The 25053-nt window shown below is 45.1% G+C and overlaps 2 protein-coding genes across 3 annotated transcripts; one reads left to right on the top strand and one right to left on the bottom strand.

The window, feature by feature from the left end:
- Positions 1–282: 282 nt before the first annotated feature.
- On the bottom strand, positions 283–15847 carry tbcb (tubulin folding cofactor B). 2 transcript variants are annotated; one of them, XM_036961356.1, is made up of 7 exons: positions 15718–15847; positions 4535–4705; positions 4242–4385; positions 3800–3896; positions 3319–3510; positions 2367–2439; positions 283–2207 (listed from the first exon to the last, which is right to left on the bottom strand). In XM_036961356.1, the coding sequence occupies exons 2-7, from the start codon at positions 4652–4654 to the stop codon at positions 2093–2095; spliced, it is 741 nt and encodes a 246-aa protein (XP_036817251.1). In that variant the 5' UTR covers positions 4655–4705; positions 15718–15847; the 3' UTR covers positions 283–2092. The 2 variants fall into 2 exon arrangements, with proteins under 2 accessions (XP_036817251.1, XP_021437632.1); XM_021581957.2 differs by lacking the exon at positions 15718–15847 and adding an exon at positions 4926–5128.
- Positions 15848–15918: 71 nt separating this feature from the next.
- LOC110503563 (homeobox protein SIX5-like) lies at positions 15919–25006 on the top strand. The gene is made up of 3 exons (XM_021581956.2): positions 15919–16757; positions 18173–19641; positions 21805–25006. Exons 1-3 carry the CDS (start codon positions 16066–16068, stop codon positions 22494–22496), a joined length of 2853 nt encoding a protein of 950 aa, XP_021437631.2. The 5' UTR covers positions 15919–16065; the 3' UTR covers positions 22497–25006.
- Positions 25007–25053: the final 47 nt, after the last annotated feature.

The raw sequence follows: 25053 nt of genomic DNA, 5'->3' as shown, positions 1-25053 counted from the left end.
TATGGTGTTGAAGGCTGAGCAAAAGTCAATGAGCAGGTATCAAGTATGACAATTGGGTACTTTTACGACCACTGACCATATTCCTTCCGTCAGTGCTTCACTGTTCAGTTTCCTGTGCAGTGTCCCACTGCAACCTGACAGTTTCGGGATAAGTGTGATGAAGTCTTTAACCCCTGCCTAGACTAGAGATCTCTTCTACCTCTCTTTTCACCATGCATGAGGTACTTTATTTTTGTCCTACTAATGGTGAATCAGAGTAAGAATCGGTAAAATACACCTTGAGCATCACATCTGCTGGTATGTTTATTTTACTTTATTGTGCATTAGATACCATTGCACTTTGGCACATCAAAAATAACACCAGCACCTTTGAGATTTCATAAGAACAGATTGCAATTCATGGACCAATCAGGGCCTGTCAATTGCTGACAAGGTCTGAGGAAAAAAATACAATTAAAATAAAAAAGGAACGCATTAATTATTTGCTTTTATATTCAGTTTCTCTTCCAAAACTGGCTCAGTTACATGCGCGATAAAACAAATGACAGATCACATGCTTTCATGAGTCAAACTCTGAAGTAGCAATGAGGAGCAGTACAATGAAGTTCAGTAGAAATACAGATAAGATATCTCATCCATCTGAAAAGTGACTTGTCATCAGCTGAGCTCTAGGTCTGAACTGCATGCTATGTGCATAACTGGTATTCAGACATTTGAAGTGTTGGAGCGTTAGAAGCAGTTTAACATTTTCCAGAATCTAGAACAGGGACATAACACACAAAAACAAAGGGTTTTATGGTACAATAACCATTGAACAGATTCAAATAAACTGTCACTAGTCAGTACAACTAGATATTTTGTTGTAGTGTGAATTCTTGCATTCCAAAGCATGGGATTTATTTTATAAAGTTTACCAGAACCATGGCTTGGGTTGATAATTCACATTGTGATGCTTTTTATGACTGCCTATTATTCAATTTGAATCTAGGATGTGATGGGCAATTCAGGTTCAACTCAAAATTCAGAGGACATCAATTTAGGAACGCTTGCATTCTAAAGCCACTGGATCAAACGAACTAGTAGGACCACCTGGTTATCATTTACATGAAATACATCCAACAATGTAGTTGTAACAAGGCATCAAAGACTCTGTACTTTAATTCGAGAGCTTTTCTCAACTCTGCTCATTCAATATCCAGTAAATTCCACAAAAAAAAACATTCAAAGATGCAGTCCTGGATTTTAAAGAAATTCGTAAAATATGGCACAAATTGGATTTGTAACAGATGAATTTTAAAATACACCTCAAACAATTTTCCAAATTCATATCACACAAAATTAATGACAGTACACAAAAAACAGGGACCAATTTTGACTCAGGAGCACCACTTTCAAAACTACTGTGAAATTTCTTATGTAAACAAGGTATTTCTGTTCAATAAATTTGCAAACATTTCCAAAAACCTGTTTTCTCTTCACCATTATGGGGTATTGTGTGTAGATTGTTGAGGAAAATGTTTAATTTAATCAATTTTAAAATAAGGCTGAAAAAGCCGAGGAGTCTGAATACTTTCTTTATGCACTGTACATGTACAGATTGGAAAAAAAAAAACTTGAATTTTATTTGGAACCCAACAGTCTGCTCTGATATAGAATGTCAGTGAAGAATATTAGTAGTCGTTTTCCATCTTGGAACAACTCATCATTGAGCAGTGTAATTGAGTGGGGGCAGTGGGTACTTCTGAAGGGAAGGTGATGCATAAGAGGACCACTTCATACCCTCCGACAGAGTTCACATGAAACATTGACTAGGTTAGATCCTCCCATGGCGGTTTACTCACGTTCTGCACTGAATTTCTATTCTGATATCAAACACCTACGCTAGATTTGGTCCTAGGCGATACTGCCTCCTTACCCAGTTGCAGCTCTCTATAGTCCAACCCATACCTCCCTGACCAGCGCAAAACAAAATAAAGTTAATCGCAATGACACTGTCCCTCGCCCCGGGTTCGTAGTCGGACTGGAGGTCAAAGTTGAACCTTGGTTGAACCCATCTGCCCACACCCTTTGACTGGGTGACAGCATCACAGTTCTACATCTCATCCAGACCGTAGTCTTCCTCTGGGAAGTCCCCCACGGTCACTGTCAGGGGCCTGACAAATGCACCGTACTTGTTCTCACATTCAAAGTATCGCTTCTCCTTCACACTAAGGAAAGAGAGAGAAGAGACATCAAGTACACTTCATGCGGTCTGCACAACTCCATAAGTCTAATACAAGAAATGCACATCATGATGCAAGGTAGCTCTTAACAGTGAACATTCTCAGACACCATGTGATGTCACAAATTATGCCAGTTGCCCTCACCTGCCATCATGTTTCCCAAGAGGCTCGTCATACTTCACTCCCACCCAATGACCCGGCTTGAAATCTACTGTACCTGCAAGACAGAAAATAACAGTGTTTTCTGTTGGAATAAGGAGTGCCTTAAGTATTCATACCCCTTGACTTATTCCACATTTTGTTGTGTTGCAGTAGGTTTAACTAAAAACTGTAACTAGGCCACTAAGGAACATTCACTGTCTTGGTAAGCAGCTCCAGTGTAGATTTGGCCTTGAGTAATAGGGTTTTGTCCTGCTGAAACGTGAATTAAGCTCCTAGTGTCTGGTGGAAAGCAGACAAACTCATTTTCCTCCAGGATTTTGCCTGTGCTTAGCTCCATTAGGGTTTCTTTTTTTTATCCTAAATTCCCCAGTCCTTAACAATTACAAGCATACCCATAGCATGATGCAGCCACCACTATGCTTGAAAATATGGAGAGTGTTGTATTCGATTTGCCCCAAACATAACACTTTGTATTCAGGACAACTTATTATTTGACATAAGTTTTCCACAAACTTATTTAGGCTTGCCATAAAGACATTTCAGCTTTTATATTTTGATACATTTCTAAAAACAATTCCACTGACATTATGGGGCAGGCCAGTGACATTTTTTTGTATTTTTTAAAATAATAATCCATTTTAAATTCAGGCTGTAACAACAATTTAGAGAAAGTAAAGTGGTGTGAACACTTTCTGAAGTCTCAATTCTATTTAAGGGTCTCGCTCTCCCTTTCCTGTGGATACCTTATCTCCACCTCCTACCGCCAAAAGGACCAACAGCATGTACAACCACTACAGTAGGTGGAAATGTAGAGACCATTGCGTCTTTTTAGGGCGACTTCAGTCAGACTGATAATCCATGGCGTAACCATGGTAACAGTCTGTTTAGACAAGCCTAAATCCTGTTGTGGAAAATAAGCTTCAACCTCACTCACCAACATACATAACGGTGCCAATCTTGGTGGGTAGCCCAACAACCTGTACTTGGCATCGGTTGCCGACGCCGATGGCAGCAGCAGCAGCCTCCTCCTCGGCCTCACGAGCTGCAAGCTCTGCCTCCTTTTTAGCCGTCTCTTCTTCATTGAAGCGACCAACGCGTTGCTTCTTCATGAATGACCTTACAGAATCTGAGGAGGAAAGATGGACAATCCACTTTGAAATCCCCATATTACAATGGTAATAGTTTGTCACTCAATCATTACGTAATGTACTGAGGAAAGGTTTTGCCATGTAACCTCAAACTGAAAGGTAACACAGGATGTAGATGAGAGCAATTATCACTAGTTATCTGTTGTGGCACTCGAAAGTGGCAAATGGCTCTCAACAAGTATTTTCTTCACTGCCTCCGATTCAATTTCAATTGTACGCTTTAGCTGTGAATGGTGAATGATGGATGATGGTGCAAGCTCACAGTACCTGTCCTCTTCTCATAGACTTCATCTGGAATCTCAAATTTCTCCACTTTAGATAGATCACTGAACTCTCCGCTCTGGGCTCCACTGCGGTCAATCACCTAAGCACACAGAATTCACCATCATCGTGACTCAGCATATTGAATAATAAAATAACAGAATGGCTCAGTCATCGTACAGGTGCCAGTCAGTTTCTGCTTTTAACCAACTGGTCGCTGTTTAGCCCAATAAGACAAGTATGGCATATAATCTTGTCGAATGTAGAAAGAGGCTGGCAATCAAGCTAGCAGAGTCATGCTGTGGTCAGAAATCTTGTGGGCATTGAAATCACTTGTGGATTAAGATACCCTATCAACAGATCTAACATCTTACACATGACTCCAGTGTGAATAAAGGTAAACAGGGGACACACCATGTGAGCAGTGTTTGAGCACAGAAGTACATACGTGAATTTTGCAGTCATCATCCACAGGGTAGGAACCTAGCAGGGCCTCGTTGTCATCCAGTTTCTGCATGAACTTGTCAGTGGTACTGAAAAGCTGCAGTTCCATGCTGGAGGCCGGGGTACCCACAACCATCTCCAATTTACCCTAGAGAGAAAAAAAAATAGAAACCGAGAAACTGCATCACATGACCACAGGCTGTGCTGCGCCTGTGGTCTTAGTGTCTGCAGTGCAGAGGGGCAATTGCTACATCATTATGATTCAGAGGCCCGAAGGACATATTACCAACAACTTACCTTGAATTCGGCGATGGTGATTCCCCTGTTATATCGTTTATTCACCTCGAACGAACTGATGGTACTGGTCAGCCGCACCGACACTGTGGGATTGGTGATGACCGTCACGCCACCGTCCATTTTCAAGCTTTCGTTTCGCCGGTGTTTAACTTATTCAGGCAACAACGAACACTGCATAAATGACAAATAACAGTTAGTCAGTTAACATTCTTAACCTAAATAAATAGTACACAACAGTTGCAAACGGCTTTCAACACGGCTAGTCAGATACAAAGTTCACAGTTAAGAAAAGGAGAACTTGCTAGCTAGCTAGCTAGCATGCACGCAGCAAACTAAACAAAGTTAGCTAGCTAACGTGAGTCCTTCCAGCTTGGTCGCACACATAATTTACCTGTCCTTCTGCACTTTTCTTGACGATCTCTATAAATAAGTAGCTACTATCAAATAACTGGGTGTTTTTAGACTAAATCAATCCAGGGACCATGTGCTGTAATCTCAGTGAACCGATGGGAGAAGGGTGGCTGGCGGATGTGTTGTTCACTTCAAACGACACCACCCACAGATCCTGCTACGCCCAGTTCTGGAACCTTCTACCCGCCCACAACCGCAGGGAACCAGTCATGTCAATAAAATGTAGGGTGTGTATTTAGGTTGACCAATGGGTAGCACATTTCTAAGATGCCGTAACAGAAAGAAAGGCTTTGGGATGCCTACGTAGGCACGTCAATCATGTTGATAGAAGTGGCCTTCCATGATTAGTAACCAATCATCAATGTAGGAATCAATGCGGGGTTTTGCGTGAAAGTGCCACGCCCAAGTAATATAAGTATCAATTGCATCCACATAGTGGCGCTATAAGCCCTATAAAGCCCAAATGTTAAGTTTTGTAACAAAGTCATGCAATGTTAGCTACATTGTTACAAACAACGTTGAATTGCGATGAGAGCAAATAAAATTGTGCATTGACATATTTTGAAGTTAGTCTATTGATTGATTGAATTAATATATATATATATATCATGTGCAGAATAATTTGATTCTTTGCTAAGGTGTTAACTGCTCTATGACATATTAATCAGTGAGAAAGAGACACATTCTTACCTTTGAAAAGTTATTACCAGGCCCTGCCTTTGACAAATAATGGTTGTCTACTCCAATATCTATTCATGGATGTGTGAGTGGGAAATAAACAGATCAGACAGGAACATAAAATAACATCTGTGCATCAAATTAGAATTTTGGGCTGAGAGTGGGAGTTTGAGGGCTTGTATGGTCAGAAAAGACAAGATCAAAGAAAGGAGTATGGGGTGCAGCCAGAAGCCAGACCGCCTCCCCACTACCTCCACCCCTAGAGGAAAAGTTTACCATTCCTGTATCAAGTTGAGATAGGGGTGTTTGGCCTTGCCTCATCACACTCTGTCTGTCTGCACATCCAGGTGTACGTGCTGTAAAACACTCTCTGTCACACACACACATACCATCTCTCTCACTTGGTCACACTCTTCATTCTCCAGGGAACTCATTATCATACACACAATCATCTGCATTTACCGCCGACACAACACCGACAACGATGAGACAGCCTATAGGGAGGAGGTCAGAGACCTGGCCGTGTGGTGCCAGGATAACAACCTCTCCTTCGACGTGATCAAGACAAAGGAGATGATTGTGGACTACAGGAAAATGAGGATCGAGCACGCCCCCCATTCTCATCGACGGGGCTGTAGTGGAGCAGGTTGAGAACTTCCAAGTTCCTTGGTGTCCACATCACCAACAATCTATCACGGTCCAAACCCGCCAATATAAGGGCACAAAGCGTGACCCAGATGCAGACACGGGAAGCAGATTTGAGTCTTTGATATTTATTACATCCAAAAGTGGTAGGCAAGAGAATGGTCGTGGACAGGCAAAAGGTCAAAACCAGTTCAGTCCAGGAGGTACAGTGTAGCGGTCAGGCTCGAGGTCAGGGCAGGCAGAATGGTCAGGCAGGCGGGTACAGAATCCAGAAAACAGGCAAGGGTCAAAACCAGGAGGACTAGTAAAAGAAAATAGAAAAAGGCAGGAGCACGGGAAAAACACACTGGTTGACTTGGAACATACAAGACAAACTGGCACAGAGAGACAGGAAACACAGGGATATAAACATCAGGGATAACAAGTGACACCTGGAGGGGGTGGGGACAATAACAAGGACAGGTGAAACTGATCAGTGTGTGACAGTAACCCCCCCCCCCTCTAGGGACGCCACCTGGCGTTCTACCTGGGCGCACACCTGGTTGACCAGGGTGTTGGCGGTGGAAGTCGGTGATGAAGCTAGCAGAAACCCAGCACCTCTACTCCGGGTCATAAACTTCCCAGTCAACCAGGTACTGGAAACCTCTGCCCCTTGGTCAAACACCCAGGAGACATCTCACTGTGTATGCCGGATGGTCATCAATGACAAGGGGAGGGGGTGTGGGCTTGGGGACAGAAGACAAAGGACTGTGAGACACGGGCTTAATCCTAGACACATGGGAGCGTTGTGCCTTGTGAAGCAGGGTCTCAATACCCCAAACCACAGTGGCTGCAAGGCATGAGGTAGGGAGAATGGTTTCGGAGACCGAGGGTGTGGCAGAGGAACTGTATAGGCGGGAGAGGGCGTCAGGCTTAACATTTTTGGACCCTGGGCGGTAGGAAATGGTGAAGTTGAATCTAGTAAGCAAGAGAGCCCACCGAGCCTGCCTGGAGGTAAGGTGCTTGGCTGTACAGAGATATTCCACATTTTTATGGTCGGTCCAGACCAAGAATGGCTGTTTTGCTCCTTCCAGCCACTGCCTCCACTCTTCCAACGCTATCTTGACCGCCAGGAGTTCTCGGTTGCCTACGTCGTAGTTCCTCGCTGCAGGATTGAGACGATGGGACAGGAAGGCACAAGGATGAAGCTGCCAGGGTGCTGTAACCCAAATTAAAACGGCGGTAGAAGTTAGCAAAGCCTAGGAAATGTTGCAACTGCACCCTGGACGTAGGTTGAGGACAATCCACCACTGCTTTCACCTTTCCAGGATCCATCTGGACATTACCCTAAGCCATGAAAATCCCAAGACAACTGGAACACGGGGACATGCAATGAGGAGGAACTGTATGGTCTCACAGTGGTTACCTGAAACCCGTATATGAACGGGCACAGTACTATGGGTGACGCTACCTATTGAGCGGCCGTCCAGCGCCCTAGCATCCATGGGAACCGAGAGAGGTTGAGTGGGAATACCAAGCTCAGAAACAATAGTGGCATCCATAAAACTCATCAGCCCCAGAGTCAATGAGCACTCGGAGAGACTTAGATTGGTCTCCCAACAGTAAAAGCACAAACAAAATGTGTGCGGGCGACGGGAATTAGGGAACTCCCAGTCTGGCTCACCAGAGTACTTGTACCCACCAGAGACAAGGGTTTCCTAATGTCCTGCCCCTCCACAGAACAGACAACAGTTTGAACTCAGCCTACGTGAGCATTCCCCAACCGATAACCTAGCTCTTCCCAATTGCATAGGCTCAGGAGTATCCAACTCACTTTTCGTTGATGATTCACGAGGGAGCTCGGGTGGCTTCGGATCCTCTCGGAAAAACAGCCTTCGGGGGTTTCCGGATTCCTTGGAAGGTGAGCGAGCTATAGCGGATGAACGAGTGTGCCCGAGACCAGACCTCCTCTCACTCCTGCGTTCCCTTAGGCATCCGTCAATTCTGATGGTGAGGGCGATGAGGGAGGCGACGTCCACCGGTACTTCCCCAGCTGCTAGCTCATCTTTTACCACCTCAGATGATCCGTGAAGAAAATTATCGAAAATAGACTCCGGATTCCAGGCACTCTCTCGGGGGCCAACGTGTGAAAATCAACCGCGTAGTCTGCCACACTACAGAGTTTTTATTTTTTTTACATTGTTTATTGAATTGTCAACACCAGCATTTACAAAATAATTGCACTTGTCAGTTATTTGGTAGTAATATACAACAACACATCAAAGACAGCAAAACAGAGACAGAGAGAGACATAAAAAGTACAAATACAAAAATAAATAAATAAAATATAAGGAAAACACAGGAAAAAATGATGTATATTTTGATACAATTGTTATAGGTCAACAAGCACAGATAATACAGTCCTTAACATCCGAGATGTCGTTTATGCACATACCAGGCCTCTTACATCACCAATATATAAATATACATCACTCTGGCACTGCAGGGAAATGTAGTTGTTTAACATAAGAAAAGAAGAGAGCCCACATTGCATAGAATTTGTCTACAGACCCATTGAGTGTGTGTTTAATTTCTTCCAGCTTTATGCAATTCAAAACGGATTTAATCCAAAGAGCATGAAAAGGGGGGTACAGAGGATTTCCATCTAAGTAAAATGAATCGTCTCGCTAACAAAGTGACAAAGGCAATTACATCCTTACTCATTTTGGTCAATTGTATTGTGGGTAAGGAAACCCCAAATAGTGCAATAAAAGGGTCTGGCTCGATCTGTGTGTCGCTTAATTCTGAGAGTGTGTTAAAGATGTCTTTCCAGAAACCAACAAGAGATGGGCAACAGCAAAACATGTGTATATGATTAACAGGAGACTGATTACGTCGTACACAATTAGGGTTCACATCCTTGTAAATTTTGGATAATCTTGCTTTGGTCCAGTGGGCCCTATGAATGAGCTTGCATTGAATGAGACCGTGTCGAGCGCAAATAGAAGAGCTATGTACCCCTTTGAGTGCCCCTTCCCATAGTTCATCAGATATTTCCTCTCCCTGTTCCTCCTTCCAGTTTGATTTAATATTGTTTAATGAGATGGTTTGTAGTGAGCAAATTTGACTATAGATTATTGACACGGTGCCTTTCAGAGTAGAAAGTGGGGTAAGAAATGTGTCGAACTGTGTTTCATCGGGAAGGGTGGTGAATCCTGGATCTATGCTGTGGACGTAACTCCGGACTTGTAAGAACCTAAATAAATTATATCTGGGGAGACCAAATTTAGCTGATCATTGTTCAAACGTACTAAATGTATTGTTAATATAAAGATTTCTCAATCTTTTAATACCGAGACTAGACCATGTTGAGAAAGCACCATCAACCATAGATGGGGGGGGGGGAAGCTGGGTTTGAGGCCACCGGATCCAAAGAAGAGGTTGTCTGAAACCCAAAGTGGCGCCGAAATTGATCCCAGATCTTCAATGTTGTTTTGACACACATATTTTTGGTGAAGGAGGAGTAAGGGCCTGTAACGGAGGAGTGAGCGAGGGAAGACAATGATGCCGGTATAGATGAGGCAGCCTCCATCTCTAGCCAAATTGGAGGTGTGAATATCTCTGCTCTGCAACCAGTACTGAATGATCCTAAGGTTAGCGGCCAATAATAGAATCTGAAATCCGGTAGAACTAGACCGCCGTCTGGTTTGGGCCTCTGCAAAAGCTGTTTTCGTACCCCGGGGGGATTTTTGTCCCATGTAAAGGGTAGTATTAGGCTGTCGATCTTTTTGAAAAATCTATTGGGAAGAAAAAAATCAGAAGGCACTGATAGAGATATAAGAATTTAGGGAGAGTATTCATGTTAATATAATTAATTATTGCGACTAAGGAGAGGTGTAGCAAAGACCAGCACTCCAAATCGTCCTTAGTACGGGTTAGTACGAGTTAAAAGAGGAGCAAAGTTGTCATGAAAAAGGTTTTTGATTGTGACATGTACTCCCGAGGTAAATAAAACTACTGTGAGCAATTTTAAATGGCAAGTTATGTAAAGGGGATTTCTTTGTGGCCATATTAGGCGGCATCAATTCGCTTTTACTGAGATTCAGTTTATACCCTGATAAGTGACCGAAGGATGCAAATGTGGCAAGAGCAGCAGGAACATAGACAGAAGGGTTGGATGTGTATAATAATACACCTGCTGTACAGCGAGTACAGAAGTCTTATCCAAGTCCAGCCCAGCGTCATGAATTTGGAGCCAAAGCAGAGTTTATTTAGAGTGTAAAAAAGGTATTTCCATTCCACCCGGTCAAACGCTTTCTCCGCATCCAGGGATATAATGGCGTCAGAGGTATTGACGACAGAAGGATTATATATAATATTAAATAATCATCGAAGATTGAAGAACGAGTGTCTATTTTTAATAAATCCTGTTTGATCCGGAGAGATAATTGATGGGAGGAGTGTTTTCAGACGCCTTGCCAGAAGTTTGGCTAGAATTTTATAGTCAACATTTAGCAGGCTAATTGGACGGTGTGATACACAGTCAAGAGGGTCTTTGTTTTTTGTTTTTTAAGTTAAACGTTCCTTATAAATAATTGGGCAATACAGCGTGTTAACATAGATAGACTATCCCTTTTCAGTTTGTTCTCATGTGCGGTGTAGGAAATAATTTCACCTCTGATATATGATTTGACAGTTTCCCGGAGTAGACGCAGAGATGTTTGGGGTTCTATTTGTAATCATGAAAAAGTCGATTTGACTCAAAACAAAATGTACTAATTGTTCATTACTGAGCAGTTGAGTATTTAGCCACCAAGGCGGTCACAGATTGTCAACAGTTTGAAAGACTGCTTCCATAGTAACAGGGGCGTGGTCAGATACAACACTTGGATTACATGAACATGAAGATATGGAATGGAGAAGCCTGTCATCTACAAGGAAGTAGTCTATGCGTGTAAAAGTGTGGTGAACCAATGAGAAAAAAAAAAGAGTATGCTTTTTCAGGCGGATTAAACATTCTCCAAGGATCTGAGACTGTGAATTCAGACAAAGGTTCGGACAACTCTAGGTGAGGTTGTTAAGGTGGGTGGTTTAGTGGAGGATCGATCCAAATGTGGGTCTAACCAACACTTAAAGTCAACGCCTAAGATCAACATCAGAGAAGACATATTTGGGAGTGTAGAGAAAACCGATTTGAAAAAAATCCCCATTGTCCCAATTAGGAGCATTAATATTAACAAGAAGTACATTCGTATTGAGCAGCCTACCACTGACAATTATGCATCTTCCATGGGGATCTGAGATCACATTAGAACATGTAAAAGGTACTGATCTGTGAAGTAAGATAGCCACCCCTCTTGCCTTACTCTGAAATGAGGAATGAAACACCTGACCCACCCATCTGCACCTGAGACTTGAGTGTTGCAATACCTTCAGATGAGTTTCTTGGGGAAAGATGATGTGAGCTTTCAATTGATGAAGGTGGTGTAGCACCTTACTACATTTATCTGGGTTATTTATGCCCCTGCAGTTCCAAGTAAGAAAATGAAAGCCATTCCCTCCAGCCGGATGGGCTACACTAGGCTGAGTCATGTCTTAAGAGAGAGAGGATGTGTAAAGGACAAGATACAATGTAAACTAAAGATCCTAGTTGACCCTAAAAGCTCAAATTTAAAAAACAAAAGACAAGCGACGAAGTGCAAAAAACACATAAAAACTATATACAAATAAAGAGGGAAAAACCCTTCCCTCACACCCTCCCTTGCCGAAGCATCTCCCCAACTGAGATGCAAGCAAAACCCTAAAAACAAAAAAAGTTTAGAGCAAAGCATGATAACTCTTACTCTGTGCTACCTGAGATTTGTGACCATTTAACCAAAGTAAGCCAAACATTCATAGATCGGTCCCCAGTAGAGTCTACAGAAAACAAACGTTGGTTAAGAGAGGTTTAACAGCAATACCGATGGTAAAACTATGACTGAACAATGAAAACAGCCAGATATTGGCATTAGAGGCGGCAACCTGCTTTGGAAATAAAAAATAAATAAAAAGAGAGTGACATTCAAATGTCGATGAACCCAGCAAAGTTGGCTTCGCTTGCCAACCAGTCTGCCAGCCGGCCTGCTAAGAAGATCAGCTAAACAACCATTTGTTCCACACCATGCAACAGCCGCTTTCACGTTCTTGTTGAGAACCGCAGGGTAGATGAGGCTGAACTTCACGCCCGGGCAGGCGCGTAGCTGATGCTTCACAGCTCCAATGCTAGCCCGCTTCTTAGCCACAGCTGTGGTGTAGTCCGCAAATATCGAGACTCTTTTACCCTTGGAGAGGAGAAAGGATGCTTCTCCCGGTCTCCTCAGTATGTCATTGCGGACGTAAAAGAAATGCACCCTGATGACAAATGGTCGCGGGGGTTCTCCATCCCAGGGTTGGCTACGCAGAGTGCGGTGGACCCGGTCTAGCAGTGGCTTCTCCTCCAGGCCGAGCAGCTCCTGAAGCAGCTGGGCCATGAACTCCGTGGGTCTTGGGCCTTCCACTCTCTCCATTATTCCCAGTAGACTAATGTTGTTCCTCCGCATTCTACTTTCCATATCTTCGCATCTATTGGCGAGGTATGCCACCCTAGTTGTTAATGAGCCAATGTTAGCCTCTAGCTCGCTAATGCGAGTGCTGTGGTCTGTAGCACCTCGCTCCAGCTCCGATAAGGCCACTTCATGTGCGTCGAGCTTACTCTGTATACTCTCAATAGATTTTTTTAAGCTCATATCTGACCATTGATATGTCTGACCTGAGATTGGTAGAGAGAGAGTCAATTTTGCTGAAAATATCGGTTTTGGGGGTGCCTATCACAGATTGTAGCATCTCCACAGTCAGTGTTTCGGTGAGGCCGGCATTAGCAGCATCCAGTGGCGGGGGTGAATCAAGAAAGGGCACAGGCTTGCTGCGGCCCGCTCTTGCAGACGCAGTTTTTGGCCGAGTAGACGACATTACAAACTTACATTTCTCAAACTTGATCTGAATTGTTTAGGGGTCACTTCAGACGCCTGGCCAAACCAAAATATATAAAATTTTGTAAGGTTAAATATATAAATATGGTCACTAACTCAGGAGCGATAGGGAAACGTGTTCTACATCCTTGTCTTCCAACAGTGCCCCCCCACACTACGGGAGGTTTGACGTAATTCAAGAAGTTTACTGGCCACCCCTCTCCCGGACACCGGAGAATCAAATACCTTCCTCACCTCTGCCATGAAATCCTCCAGATGACAACAAATGGTGGATTGTTGCTCCCAAACTGCCATAGCCCAGGAGAGCACCCTTGCTGACTTTAGCGTAATAATATTTGCTATCTTCGACGGGTCCGAAGGAAACGAAGATGGCTGCAGCTCAAAAATAAGGGAGCATTGAGAAAGAAAACCCTGGCAAGTTCCAGGATCTCCAGAATATCGCTCCGGAGGAGGTAAGCGGGGTTCTCGGGGAGTCGGGGTAGGCTGTACAAACCCACCACTGATAGTACTGGGTGGTTGGGAGGTCTCAGAGGGCTAAATCATGATAGCCTTGAACCCTTGGTCGTGACGTTCCGTCAAGGAACGAAGCCCTTCCAAAAGGTCCAGCAGTAGCTCCTCATGTCTCCCTGCACGGAGACAGTATAGCGGAGCTGGTCCAAGTCTGCTGGGTCTGTCATGGCCAGTTTGTACTATAAGGGCACAAGCCGAGACCCAGATGCAGACACAGGAAGCAGATGGTTTGAGTCTTTGATATTTATTACATCCAAAAGGGGTAGGCAAGAGAATAGTCGTGGACAGGCAAAAGGTCAAAATCAGTTCAGAGTCCAGGAAGTACAGTGTGGCAGACAGGCTCGAGGTCAGGCAGGCAGGTAGGTACAGAGTCCAGAAAACAGGCAAGGGTCAAAACCGGGAGGACTAATTAAAGAGAATAGAAAAGGCAGGAGCACGGGAAAAACATGCTGGTTGACTTGGAACATACAAGACGAACTGTCAAAGAGAGACAGGAAACACAGGGATATATACATCAGGGATAACAAGCGACACCTGGAGGGGGGTGGAGACAATAACAAGGACAGGTGAAACTGATCAGGGTGTGACAGCCAAGACAGTCATGAAGGGGGCACAACAAAAACATATATTTGCCATGGGTCCTCAGATCCTCAAAAAGTTATACAGATGCACCACCGAGAGCATGGTTGTATCACTGCCTGGTATGTCAACTGCTTGGCCTCGGAGCGCAAGGCACTACAGAGGGTAGTGCGTATGGCCCAGTACATCACTGGGGCTAAGCTGCCTGCCATCCAGGACCTCTACACCAGGCGGTGTCAGAGGAAGGCACTAAAAATTGTCAAAGACACCAGCCACCCCAGTCATAGACGGTTCTATCTACTACCGCATGGCAAGCGGTACCAGAGCACCAAGTTTAGGATCAAAAGGCTTCTCAACAGTTTTTACCCCCAAGCCACAAGACTCCTGAACAGGTAATCAAATGGCTACCTGGACTATTTGCATTCTGTGCCCCCCCCAACCCCTCTTTTACGTTGCTGCTACTCTCCGTTTATCATATATGCATAGTCACTTTAACTATACATTAATGTACATACTACCTCAATTACTCCGACTAACCGGTGCCCCCGCACAGTGGCTACAATCTGCATTGTGTCCCGCCACCCACCACCCCCTCTTTTATGCTACTGCTACTCTCTGGTTATTATCTATGCATAGTCACGTTAACTCTACCTACATGTAGATTACCATTACCTCAATTACCTGGAGGAACCGGTGCCCCCGCACATTGACTCTATACCGATACCCCCTGTATATATATAGCTTTGCTACTGTTATTTTACTGCTGCTCTTTAAATCATTTGTTTTTTTTTACTCATCTATTTTTTACCACTTATTTTTCTTAAAACTGCATTGTTGGTTAAGGGCTTGTAAGTAAGTTCATTTCACTGAAAGGTCATTTCACTGTTGTATTCAGTGCATGTCACAAATACAATTTGATTTGTTTATTCTATCAGAAAGGCAAAATAAAGTCACAAATTTGCACACTCTATTTATACAAACAAATCAAACCAGCTCTTGTACCAACCCCACTGTCAGAGAGATGGGTGCACATTTTAATTCCAAAACAACATTCACATCATGGCACTGTGTGTGTGTGTTGCACTGAGAGTATTTGGATAGAGAAACCACACCAGGTGCTCATTCCGATGCCAGCTGAAGAACTGGAGAGACAACTATCAACCATCTAAACAGACAGCAGTGTAAACAGACAGCAGGGAAAGAACACACAGCACGCATAGACTAGTTCACCCGTAGTCCTATCTCACAGATGGAAAGATCCTGCTTAATTCAACTGTTCATGTGAAATCAACAGACTTTGAGATCAGTAAACAAATAGACACATCTACACGTGACGTTATAATGTACATAATCTCATCTGGAATACGTACATACCATATAGCCGGGCCCTACTACATCCTGATCCTCCATAGACAGGCTGAAAAGTGTATACTGAAAAAAAAAGGGGGGGGGGGGGGGGGCAGTAGGCCTATTTAGTACAATCTGATAATAACATCAAATTGTCAATAAAATAACGTGGTTATTCAATCTGGAATTGAACAATAACATGTAGCCTAATAAAAGGTATTGAACAGGCATCGCTATAATTAATCTTAAAATCGGAGATTGACGAGGTTAGAGGCGTGCGTGACGCGTGTAGCTGTGGCAGACACTCGTCGACGGAGAATGGGCGAGAGAGAGCGCGCAGGGGAGGAACTAAAATTAAAAAAAGTTTAACTAAAAATGGCTTCCTTGTCTTTGGAGTCTGCAGAACAATCTGAGAATAGCACGGAGAATCCTACCCAAGAGGCCGCTCCCGTGAAAGAGGAGACGGATCCGGATGAAGTTTCGGAACAATTGCTAAAAACTTTTCAGAACTCGGCGCTTAGCTTTTCGACCGATCAAGTAGCATGTCTGTGCGAAGCCCTTCTACAGGCAGGCAATGTGGATCGCCTGTGGAGATTCCTATCAACCATCCCTCCTTCGGCCGAGCTGCTACGTGGCAACGAGACGTTGCTCAAGGCCCAGGCACTGGTCTCTTTCCACCGGGAAGAATTCAAGGAGCTGTACGCAATATTGGAAAGCCACGACTTCCACCCGAGCAACCATGGGTTCCTGCAGGACCTCTACTTGCAGGCGCGCTACAAGGAGGCGGAGAGGTCCCGAGGTCGTAGCCTGGGCGCCGTGGACAAGTATCGGCTTCGGAAGAAGTTTCCCCTGCCGAAAACAATCTGGGATGGAGAGGAAACGGTATATTGTTTCAAGGAGAAGTCTCGCAATGCACTGAAAGAGTGTTACAAAAGCAACAGGTACCCCACTCCAGACGAGAAGAAAAACTTGGCCAATGTGACTGGACTCTCCCTCACGCAAGTCAGCAATTGGTTCAAGAATCGACGGCAGAGAGACCGAACCCCGTCTGGTACCAACAGCAAAAGGTAGGCTATGCATTCCTTTCTACATTTGTAACCAAATACCCCATTAAAACCTTCCATGCACGATTGCATGTCAAACATCTATGTCAATGTGGTTCGTTTTATAATGAACACAATTGTTTATGTACAGTGTCATTTGCAGAGTTGTTTATTTTTAGCCAGGCAGCCAGACTATGGGAGTACATGTAGCCCATACTGCTGCACACGGCACACACTAAGATATTGATTCATTTGACACACAATGTTCACCGAAATTCTCCTGATCAGATAGGTAAGAGTGACATATATGGATCTGTCAACTGCAATATTATTTTTAGTGCTCCAAACATATTTTGTGTGATGCAGACTTTTCTGAACCATGGTCTCGACTGTGTGGTTAATCTCAACTGTATGGTTCATGTTCGAGATATTTAAATCAAATTCTATCAATCCCTGCAAGAACTACATTTCAGTGCAAGGTCTACACCTTGTTGTATTCGGCGCACGTGACAAATAAACTTTGATTTGATGTTTATGAATGACAGCACGCATGAACTCTGACTGTGATGACGCCACACATGTCGTAGAGAGCACGACTGGGAGCAAGAGCATGTTGCTTTGTTGTGAAATGTGAGATCCGGGCGCCCATTGTGGCTCAAGTTTCCTGAAATCCTGCACCGCAAAGTCTCCCGGCGGACCTCTGCGCGCTCCCGAGACCCTGCACCGCTGGGAGAGCAGGGGGGAAACAGAGACCGAAAGAGAGAGGAAATGGTGTAGGTGTTGGGGAACAAAAGGAGAAAATAATATATTTCAAACCGTAAATGTCTTCAGCTCTCCTGTGCCCCGTTTGGCGTGCACATTTAAAAACCCAGTACTTTTTAAAATGTTTTATTTTTTTATATATTTTTTATACTGTTGTGTGTATAGGTTACATACAGTATGCTAGTTTTGGCCAGGGAAGTTGGCAGTTTCCAAAGCTACACAGGAAATTGGGGTTTTCGTGTGTCAGTTGTTGATGTCCTTTATTCCCATGTGTGGAGAAATAAAAACAGAATGCTGATCATCCCCCATGCAGTCCAGTCTTCATCTTTATATCTAGGGGCTGTGGTGACTGGGGACAGTAAATCAGTTGTCCATTGTTCTCTGTGTGACCCACACTGCTTCAGTGCACCAGGATATTTCAGGACATACACATCACAATACGGTGTCAACCATAGGATCAAAGGAGAGATTGTCACTGACGGTTATTGATTTACCATATGTTATGTGTATTGTAACATTCTGACCCCTTTCCCCTCTTTTTTTTTCCGTTCCATCGGGCAATCCTTGCCCTCTACTCCCCCTTTTTCTTCCATAAGCTGTCTCTTTTCATTGTCTCACTCCCCCCACGGTTCACTCACCTTATCGTTCTCCTCTGCTCCTCCCCTGTGTTTCCTCAGTGAGTCCGATGGCAACCACAGCACAGACGATGAGGGTGACGACATTTCAGACAAACTAGAGGACATTGTGGGCTCCACAGCCTCCATCATCTCCCTCTCTGGTACCCCCTGCAGCACTGGGGGCCAGATCTTCCTCAACGGGGCTGGTGGGTTCCTCGCCGCCTCCCACCCCTTACTCCTCAATAGGGGCTCCCTGATCTCCGGGGCAGGGGGTGGCGTCATCATCAACGGGCTGACCCTGAGCGATGGTCACACGGTTACCCTCAGCCCCATATCGGCTAACTCGCCTCTTCTCTTCAATGGAGCGCAGGTCATATCCAAAAGCAGTGCGGTTGTGCAGGATATGGGTCTGGAGGGCCAGGGGGTTACAGCCATGGAGGCCCAGCCCAGCTCGGTCATCTCCGTCCCCCTGACAGAGGACTGTAAGATGGACAATGTTAGCCTGACGAACCCCTCGACTATCCCCACCCTGGACTTCATCAATGTCCCAGAGGGGATGGTTCTCAAAGCCGAGGACATCCAGACAGTCTCTCCTTCCCCCTCTTCCTCCTTGTCTTCCCCCTCAACATTCTCCCCCACCTCCCTCCCCTCCCTGGTTCTGACTCAAAATGGCCACCTCTCCGACACCCTCCCGGTCTCTAAGTCATCCCCGGGTGTGGTCTCCAGCCCTGTAGTGAGCCTCCCCAACCAGCAGGGGGAGTATGTTGTGTTTGCCACAGCTGGTTCTCAGCTCACCCCCTCCAGCTCCATCTGCCAGGTGGTGTCATCCTACAGCTACTCCAGCCCACAAGTATTCTCCCTGCCTCAGGTGGTGCCCTCCATCCAGGGTGTCCCTGTATCCCAACTGGTCCAACACAACCCTGGAGGCCAGTGTCCCCAGTTAGTCCCTGTCCCCCCCACCTCCCTCCCCCAGGGCACCCTCTCCCAGTTCCAGGGCCACCAGACTCTGAACATTGCCCCCCACCTCGCCCAATCCCTCCCCCAGCATCATACTGGTTCCTCTACATTGGGAGCGGGATCCACCATCCTCTCCCTGTCCCAGCTCACCAATGGACAGCTCCCCCAGGGACTCACACTCCAGTTGGGTGACCAGACCTCAGCTACGATCCCCACTCTGACACAGATCCAGTCCCCACTAGGCCATCCCCAGATCATCTCCTCCCCTACCCAAGTGGTTCCTGTCTCCCAGTCCAAAGAGACAACCCCAGCTCAGTTGGTTTCCCTGCCCCAGCTGGTGCCTGTCTCCTCCGCGGGACAACTCTCCTTCCCTCAGGTCGGCCCAGCCACCCCTTCTCTATCTGGAGGTGCTTTCCAGATCCTAGCCTCGGCCACTGGTGGTGGGATGCCTCAGGGGCCCTTTAGGATAAACCAACTGGGACCCCTCCAGACTGTAGGCCCCCCGACCAGCATGGCTCCTAGTGTCCAGCTCCTCAACTCTGGGGTCATTCAGCTCCCCTCCGCCTCGCCAGGTAACTTAAGACTCGGACACACGGTGACGACTGTCGATAGGTAGTGTCGGCAGTCAACTTTTTTGTTGTTCACATCATATAGATCAACCGCTGATCAGATCACTGGAACACTCCAAAACACAAGATGGCAGTAGCTTTTCTTTTTAAGCTTTGTTTGGCTTTTGCTAACTGGCAAATGGTGATGCTAAAATTAGCTAGCAAGGGAACTGGCACTGGCCATATGGGATAATGGAGAGTGAATAACATTTAATAATTCATCTTGCTAGCTCAAACTCTAGGCAGCACTCTGACTTCTCCCTACAGTTTCAGTCATTAGCTTCGCCCACGACTACCCCGTGAAGAATGCTGTGTTTTTAACACTTAGAAACGTCAAATCATCGCTTGCAGCACGGCTTTTCGAAACACATGGCCCTTATCTTTCATCAGCGAGAAAGAACCCTTCAAATAAAATAAATCGAATTATTGTAGCAATTCTGTCCAAATCCATACAGCTGTGTGCGCCTCCATCCGACGACACTACATTTCCTGCTTCACTTCCCGAGTGACACTTACACACGGGTGTTTGGAGCATGCTAAAATGGCTAATTAGCGCAGGTCGCCTCTTGTGTTCTGTAAACAAGCATTGTAACATGGAGATATGGAAACACTAACTTTAACCCTATCCAGTTGAGTATCAATTAAACCTTTTTTTTGTTTTTTTAGAAAGTTATTTATCGCCGATATGAAATATAAGGTTCCTTATACTTCCAAAACCGTATCACGAGTGACAATGTTTAGATTGAACATCTGGGCTCTTTACCAAAGTCCCCTTGTACAGAAGACACCTTCATCCAATGACTCTTCTGTGTAATGTAATGGAACTGAGAGTCATGATCGCTAGATAGCTAGCTTGGTAAAGCAGCTAATGTTGTGTGCATTGTTCTGCACTTAACCACCCCATGTGTTTCATATGAAGTGTTGTGTGACTGCCTGGCTTAGTTGGCAAGCTAACGTGGGGCGGATATCTTGTGCCTTTTAAAAAAAAAAAAAGGTTTTGTCGACACACTCCTTTTCAGAGAAGCATCCCAAAATGGCGTCTGGAGTATGAGTGGACGTGTGGAAAGGAGTGGATGTGTGAAGTGCTCTGCCATAGGTTAGGCGGTTTTGATCGAGTGGTGTTTTTTTTTTGTCCCTCCTGTTTCTTACCGTGCTACTACCGTACATTAGAGCTATAATACCGCCAGAGATTCAACTTCTGTTTTGAAGCCAGAGGAGGAGTCTGATTTCACTGTTAGTTTTCCATAAATAATTGTTCATTTTCTGTTGTAATTGACGATTTTGTTTATTTTTTTAAATTTAAAAGTGTTGAGGGGTGTACTGTTGCTTGGTGCGTTTTATATGTGCGTGCTTACTGACCGTCCCCCTGATATTAGGTAGCTTCTTCTCACGCCGTTGCCGGACAGTAGTGCTGGTCAAGCAGGAGCGAAAGGCACTGTCCTGGTTGTGTTTCCGTTCATGCCCTCCCCATTGCATAGGCTTTATTTTCACGTATCAATATTAGTTATTTCTTGTGTAGGTTTGCTATCCTACTTGAAATAAAATCATAGGAGGGGGGCCATGTTAGCTACCACTGGTGACACAACCATGGTATCACGGGCAGAACCACCCAAATATTGGTCTCGGGTCGGCAGGCAAGCCCATACAACACTGGTGCCCCGATCGCCGGCTTATTGATTCGTCGTGCAGCCCAATCAGCCACGCAAAATGGTCTTGAGTGGCAACAAATCTGCCCAGTTATCTGATTCGCTTTCCACACACCCACTCCTATCGAAGCATCCACTCGCCCATACTCCGGTCCCCATATTGGACTGCAGCTACCCATAGTTGCCTTTTCGGATCCCCCACAGGGGGTCCGTGCACTCTGATTGGCTCAGAGGAAAGTTGTGTTGAAACAGCAGGTTCGTCAGTATCAGATCGGTACGCAACAGGTTGTCTTTTGTTCTAGCAAGATAAGGAAAGCCTCATACTGTGCTATCGGCAGTCAATCTTCTCTGTGTGTCTGACCTATTACTAAGTAATTTGCTTTTTAGGGCAAATTTAGCTATCTCAATGTTGGTGATGAACTGCTAACAAATATTGTTTTCACTACTACTTCCTCTCTTCTACCTCTCCTCTGTCCTGTAGGGAATCTCCTCTATGGTGGAAGCCCCATCCTGAGTTACCAGAACGGCAAGCTGATCCTAACTATTCCGGCTGGCATCCAGTTTGGCAGCCTGCCCATGAAACCCGTCCCTGAGGCTTCTACCCACCCCACCAACGGAGTAGGCCCCGGACTCACACTCAACCCTGTCATCCACCCTACACCTACCCTCATCCCAGTCTCCACCTCTGTCTCAACCTCCAACACCCTCCAGACGTCCCCCCTCTGCTTCATCAACTCCTCTCCGCTCTACTGCACTCATGAGACGGGTGTCCCCACCAACCAGCCCCACTCCACCACCTCCCCACACACCCTGGACCTCTCTGCCACTCACACTCCTCCCAATGCCCTCACCCCAGAGAGCATGCTCTCCCTCAGCCCCATGTGCAGTGGAGTGACCCCCACCACTCAGCTCTCCCACACCACCTGGAGCCCTGTCCCCCTCTCCACCTCTGCCAGCCTGACTATGTTTGACGTCCGTGGGAAGGGGGATCTTCCCGAGGATCCGGCTCTGCTGGGCCTACCTGGAGGCGAGGCACTGCTACTGGGGAGCCCCTCTCCGGAACAGGATGTGGACAGGGTGTCGCCATTGGGGGACCCAGAGGAAATGGATGGAGAGCCCAAGATCCTCACCCAGCTACAATCAGTCCCTGTGGATGATGAGTTGGGGCTGTAATCCAGTCCCAGTCCCCCCCAACCCACATCACCATAAACTCAGTCAGCAAGACTATATGTTACAGAACAACCTCAGTGCTCCCTTGGATAGGTTTCATTGAAGAGTGGACTGGCTTTGACTCGTATGAGAAATGTGCTTTGACTCAAAAAAATCCTAGGCGATGATCCTTTTGGATAAACCGTCACGGGATAGGCTGATTGTATGCAACATGGAATTACCTGGAGGATGGCCTTGCATATAGGCTAGCCTGTTACACAACTGTCCACTGCTTGGTTTCCACAGTTTTAGAACTCTTATACTGTTGTCGTCTGCCTCCCATAAGCCAAGAGCCCTTCCTGTGTCACAAAATCCAGTCCGAGACAAAATGGAGGAGCTGGCACGGTTCCTTTTACTCGGCATCAAGTTAATTTCTAAGGACATTCTGCGGCTTTTATGCACAGACGTGCCCGTTTCAGCCAATACTATTTGTACTACAAGGGAATGAATGCCTTGGGTTTTAGTTGGCGTTGGGTTGAGCGGTACGCCACGGCCAGGTTGTCTTGTTTAAGTCTCTAAACTCCGCCAAATGCAGACGCAGCCAAGCATTAAGTCCTGTTGAAGTTGGACTGTGTGGTTCTGAATGGCTGTTCACTTTGGTGCTGCTGAGTATTGCACAGTTTAGCCTCAGTGAACGCAAACAGAAAGTGGGCTGACCGTGACACCAGAAACCCCCGAACACTCTAGCATCGAGCTGGACTGTGTACTCCTCTCTGTCAGCAGTGTCACCGCGCCAAAGGGCACAGGCTCCTCATTTAACTACAGGTTGGCATGCATGCTAAGCTCTGTCACATCTGAGGTCTGTAGGAGGGAATGGAGTCACCTGGGAATTTTTTTGAAAACAAACTTTTTTTATTTTATTTTTTACTCTATGCAATCAATGCATGGTCCTCTGTAAATATGACCATGTGACATGTATTACATATGTAAGCCAGTCTAATTAGGATAGACCAAGCTTTAGTGAAGACAGGTTTCATACACTGTCTAACGCGCGTGTACACTACACACTCTGCTTGACCACATGGTGCGATATTTGCGCCACAATCGTACACTACTACAAATTGTCCGATTTTATTTTTATTTTATCTTACTTTTATGGGTTTGAGCTCGACCTAATATAAGTGCCTTGTTATCTAGTTGCTGAGGTTGATGGGCCAGTGTGGGTTTTACTGCCTTTGGATCTTCAAAGTGAAGAATGTGTTCTACTCTTCACAAAATGAAGCACCATTGAGACAAGCAACTTCCCACGTTGATGTCGAATTTGAGTTTTGTAATAACCTGTATCCCTCGCGAACTCCAGAGAAACGTAACGTGGCGCCCTTGGTTTGTACGGCCGTTGCTCTTTTAGCATCACTAACGCCTACCATGACATAATCACCATTGAGAACTCCCTGCTCATTGTACGTTTTGCACATTTCGTCCGTGTCATGTTTACGCCTAAGGTGATGGCCAGATTCTATTCTGTAAAACCTGCTGCCTTATTCTCTGTTCTTGACGAATTGCACTCACTGATCTGAAGGGACGGGATAGGTCGAATTAGCTGGTTAGGTTGAGTTTCAAACAGCCTCTGTCTATCCTGATATCAGCAACAGTGAGTCACGAAGCGCTGAGAGCAGGTGACAGGTCTCCTAGAATGGAATGGTATCCAGCGAGACTCGGTGCAGTTGTTCTCGCCATAAACGTACAGTACTCGCCATCTCTCCATAACCAAAACACAGATGGCAGTTCTCTGGCCAACAGTAAAACCACGCTATTCTTCAGTGTCACTCCCAACTGTTGTGTTTTTTATATTTGTGTGTTTTTGTTTATTTTCTGTGTGTATTTAAAGCATGTATTTAAAGCATGTATCAATCATTTTCTAGTAGTAACTTTGAATACTTTGAATGGGAGAGGAACAAAACGAGCAGTCCTTGTAGAAGTAGAACACATGGACAAAGGAAAAAGCATCAATGGACCTTCCCAGGGGATGGCTGGTTGGACAGTCTCAATGTGTAGCTAATGATAATCACCACTTCTCAAATGATATTATACACTTCTACAATCTGAATAGGATGTTAATACCCATCAAAGGTATGTTACATGTTGAGTTTTTAAATTGTTTTTAATCGATGTTTGGAAATGTTTTGTTGGTTCTAAGGCATTTTCTTTCCATACGATACAGTGCATGAGTTTGAGCCTAAAGGGAATGTGTGTTCATGTTTGTTTTTGTTTGTGTAGCCCACCACTTGTCTACATGTAGTGTTTTTTTGTTGTTGTTTTTTTAGTGTGTGGTGCTCCAATGGCTGTTCGTGTCAGGTGCAGGAATTTGTAACACACACACAACCTCCAGCTGAGTTATCCAAAGATGTACTTTTTAAGTGAGTAAAGGGATTATTAGATTTAAAAAAAAAACATTTGAGGTTGGTTTTATACTGAAAGGTATTTTATTTTTTATATGCAGTTTTGTGATATTCTAATAAACTATATAAAGAAAATATTTTATTTCTTTTTGGGGTGATTTTTGTGAATGCTTCTATTTAAA

Source organism: Oncorhynchus mykiss, chromosome 24, assembly GCF_013265735.2.
Source record: "Oncorhynchus mykiss isolate Arlee chromosome 24, USDA_OmykA_1.1, whole genome shotgun sequence".
Classification (NCBI taxonomy): domain Eukaryota; kingdom Metazoa; phylum Chordata; class Actinopteri; order Salmoniformes; family Salmonidae; genus Oncorhynchus; species Oncorhynchus mykiss.
Note: the sequence above shows the minus strand (reverse complement) of the source record. Positions and strands in the feature narration are given on the sequence as shown.

Excerpts from the sequence above, each read along its gene's own strand:
- tbcb (XM_036961356.1), bottom strand. The coding sequence starts at position 4,654 with ATGGACGGTGGCGTGACGGTCATCACCAATCCCACAGTGTCGGTGCGG. Across the intron at positions 3,897-4,241 it reads ATGATGACTGCAAAATTCAC|GTGATTGACCGCAGTGGAGC; the intron begins GTATGTACTTCT and ends CTGTGTGCTTAG. Across the intron at positions 2,440-3,318 it reads TGGCACCGTTATGTATGTTG|GTACAGTAGATTTCAAGCCG; the intron begins GTGAGTGAGGTT and ends TCTGTCTTGCAG.
- LOC110503563 (XM_021581956.2), top strand. The coding sequence starts at position 16,066 with ATGGCTTCCTTGTCTTTGGAGTCTGCAGAACAATCTGAGAATAGCACG. Across the intron at positions 16,758-18,172 it reads TCTGGTACCAACAGCAAAAG|TGAGTCCGATGGCAACCACA; the intron begins GTAGGCTATGCA and ends GTGTTTCCTCAG. Across the intron at positions 19,642-21,804 it reads GCTCCCCTCCGCCTCGCCAG|GGAATCTCCTCTATGGTGGA; the intron begins GTAACTTAAGAC and ends TCTGTCCTGTAG.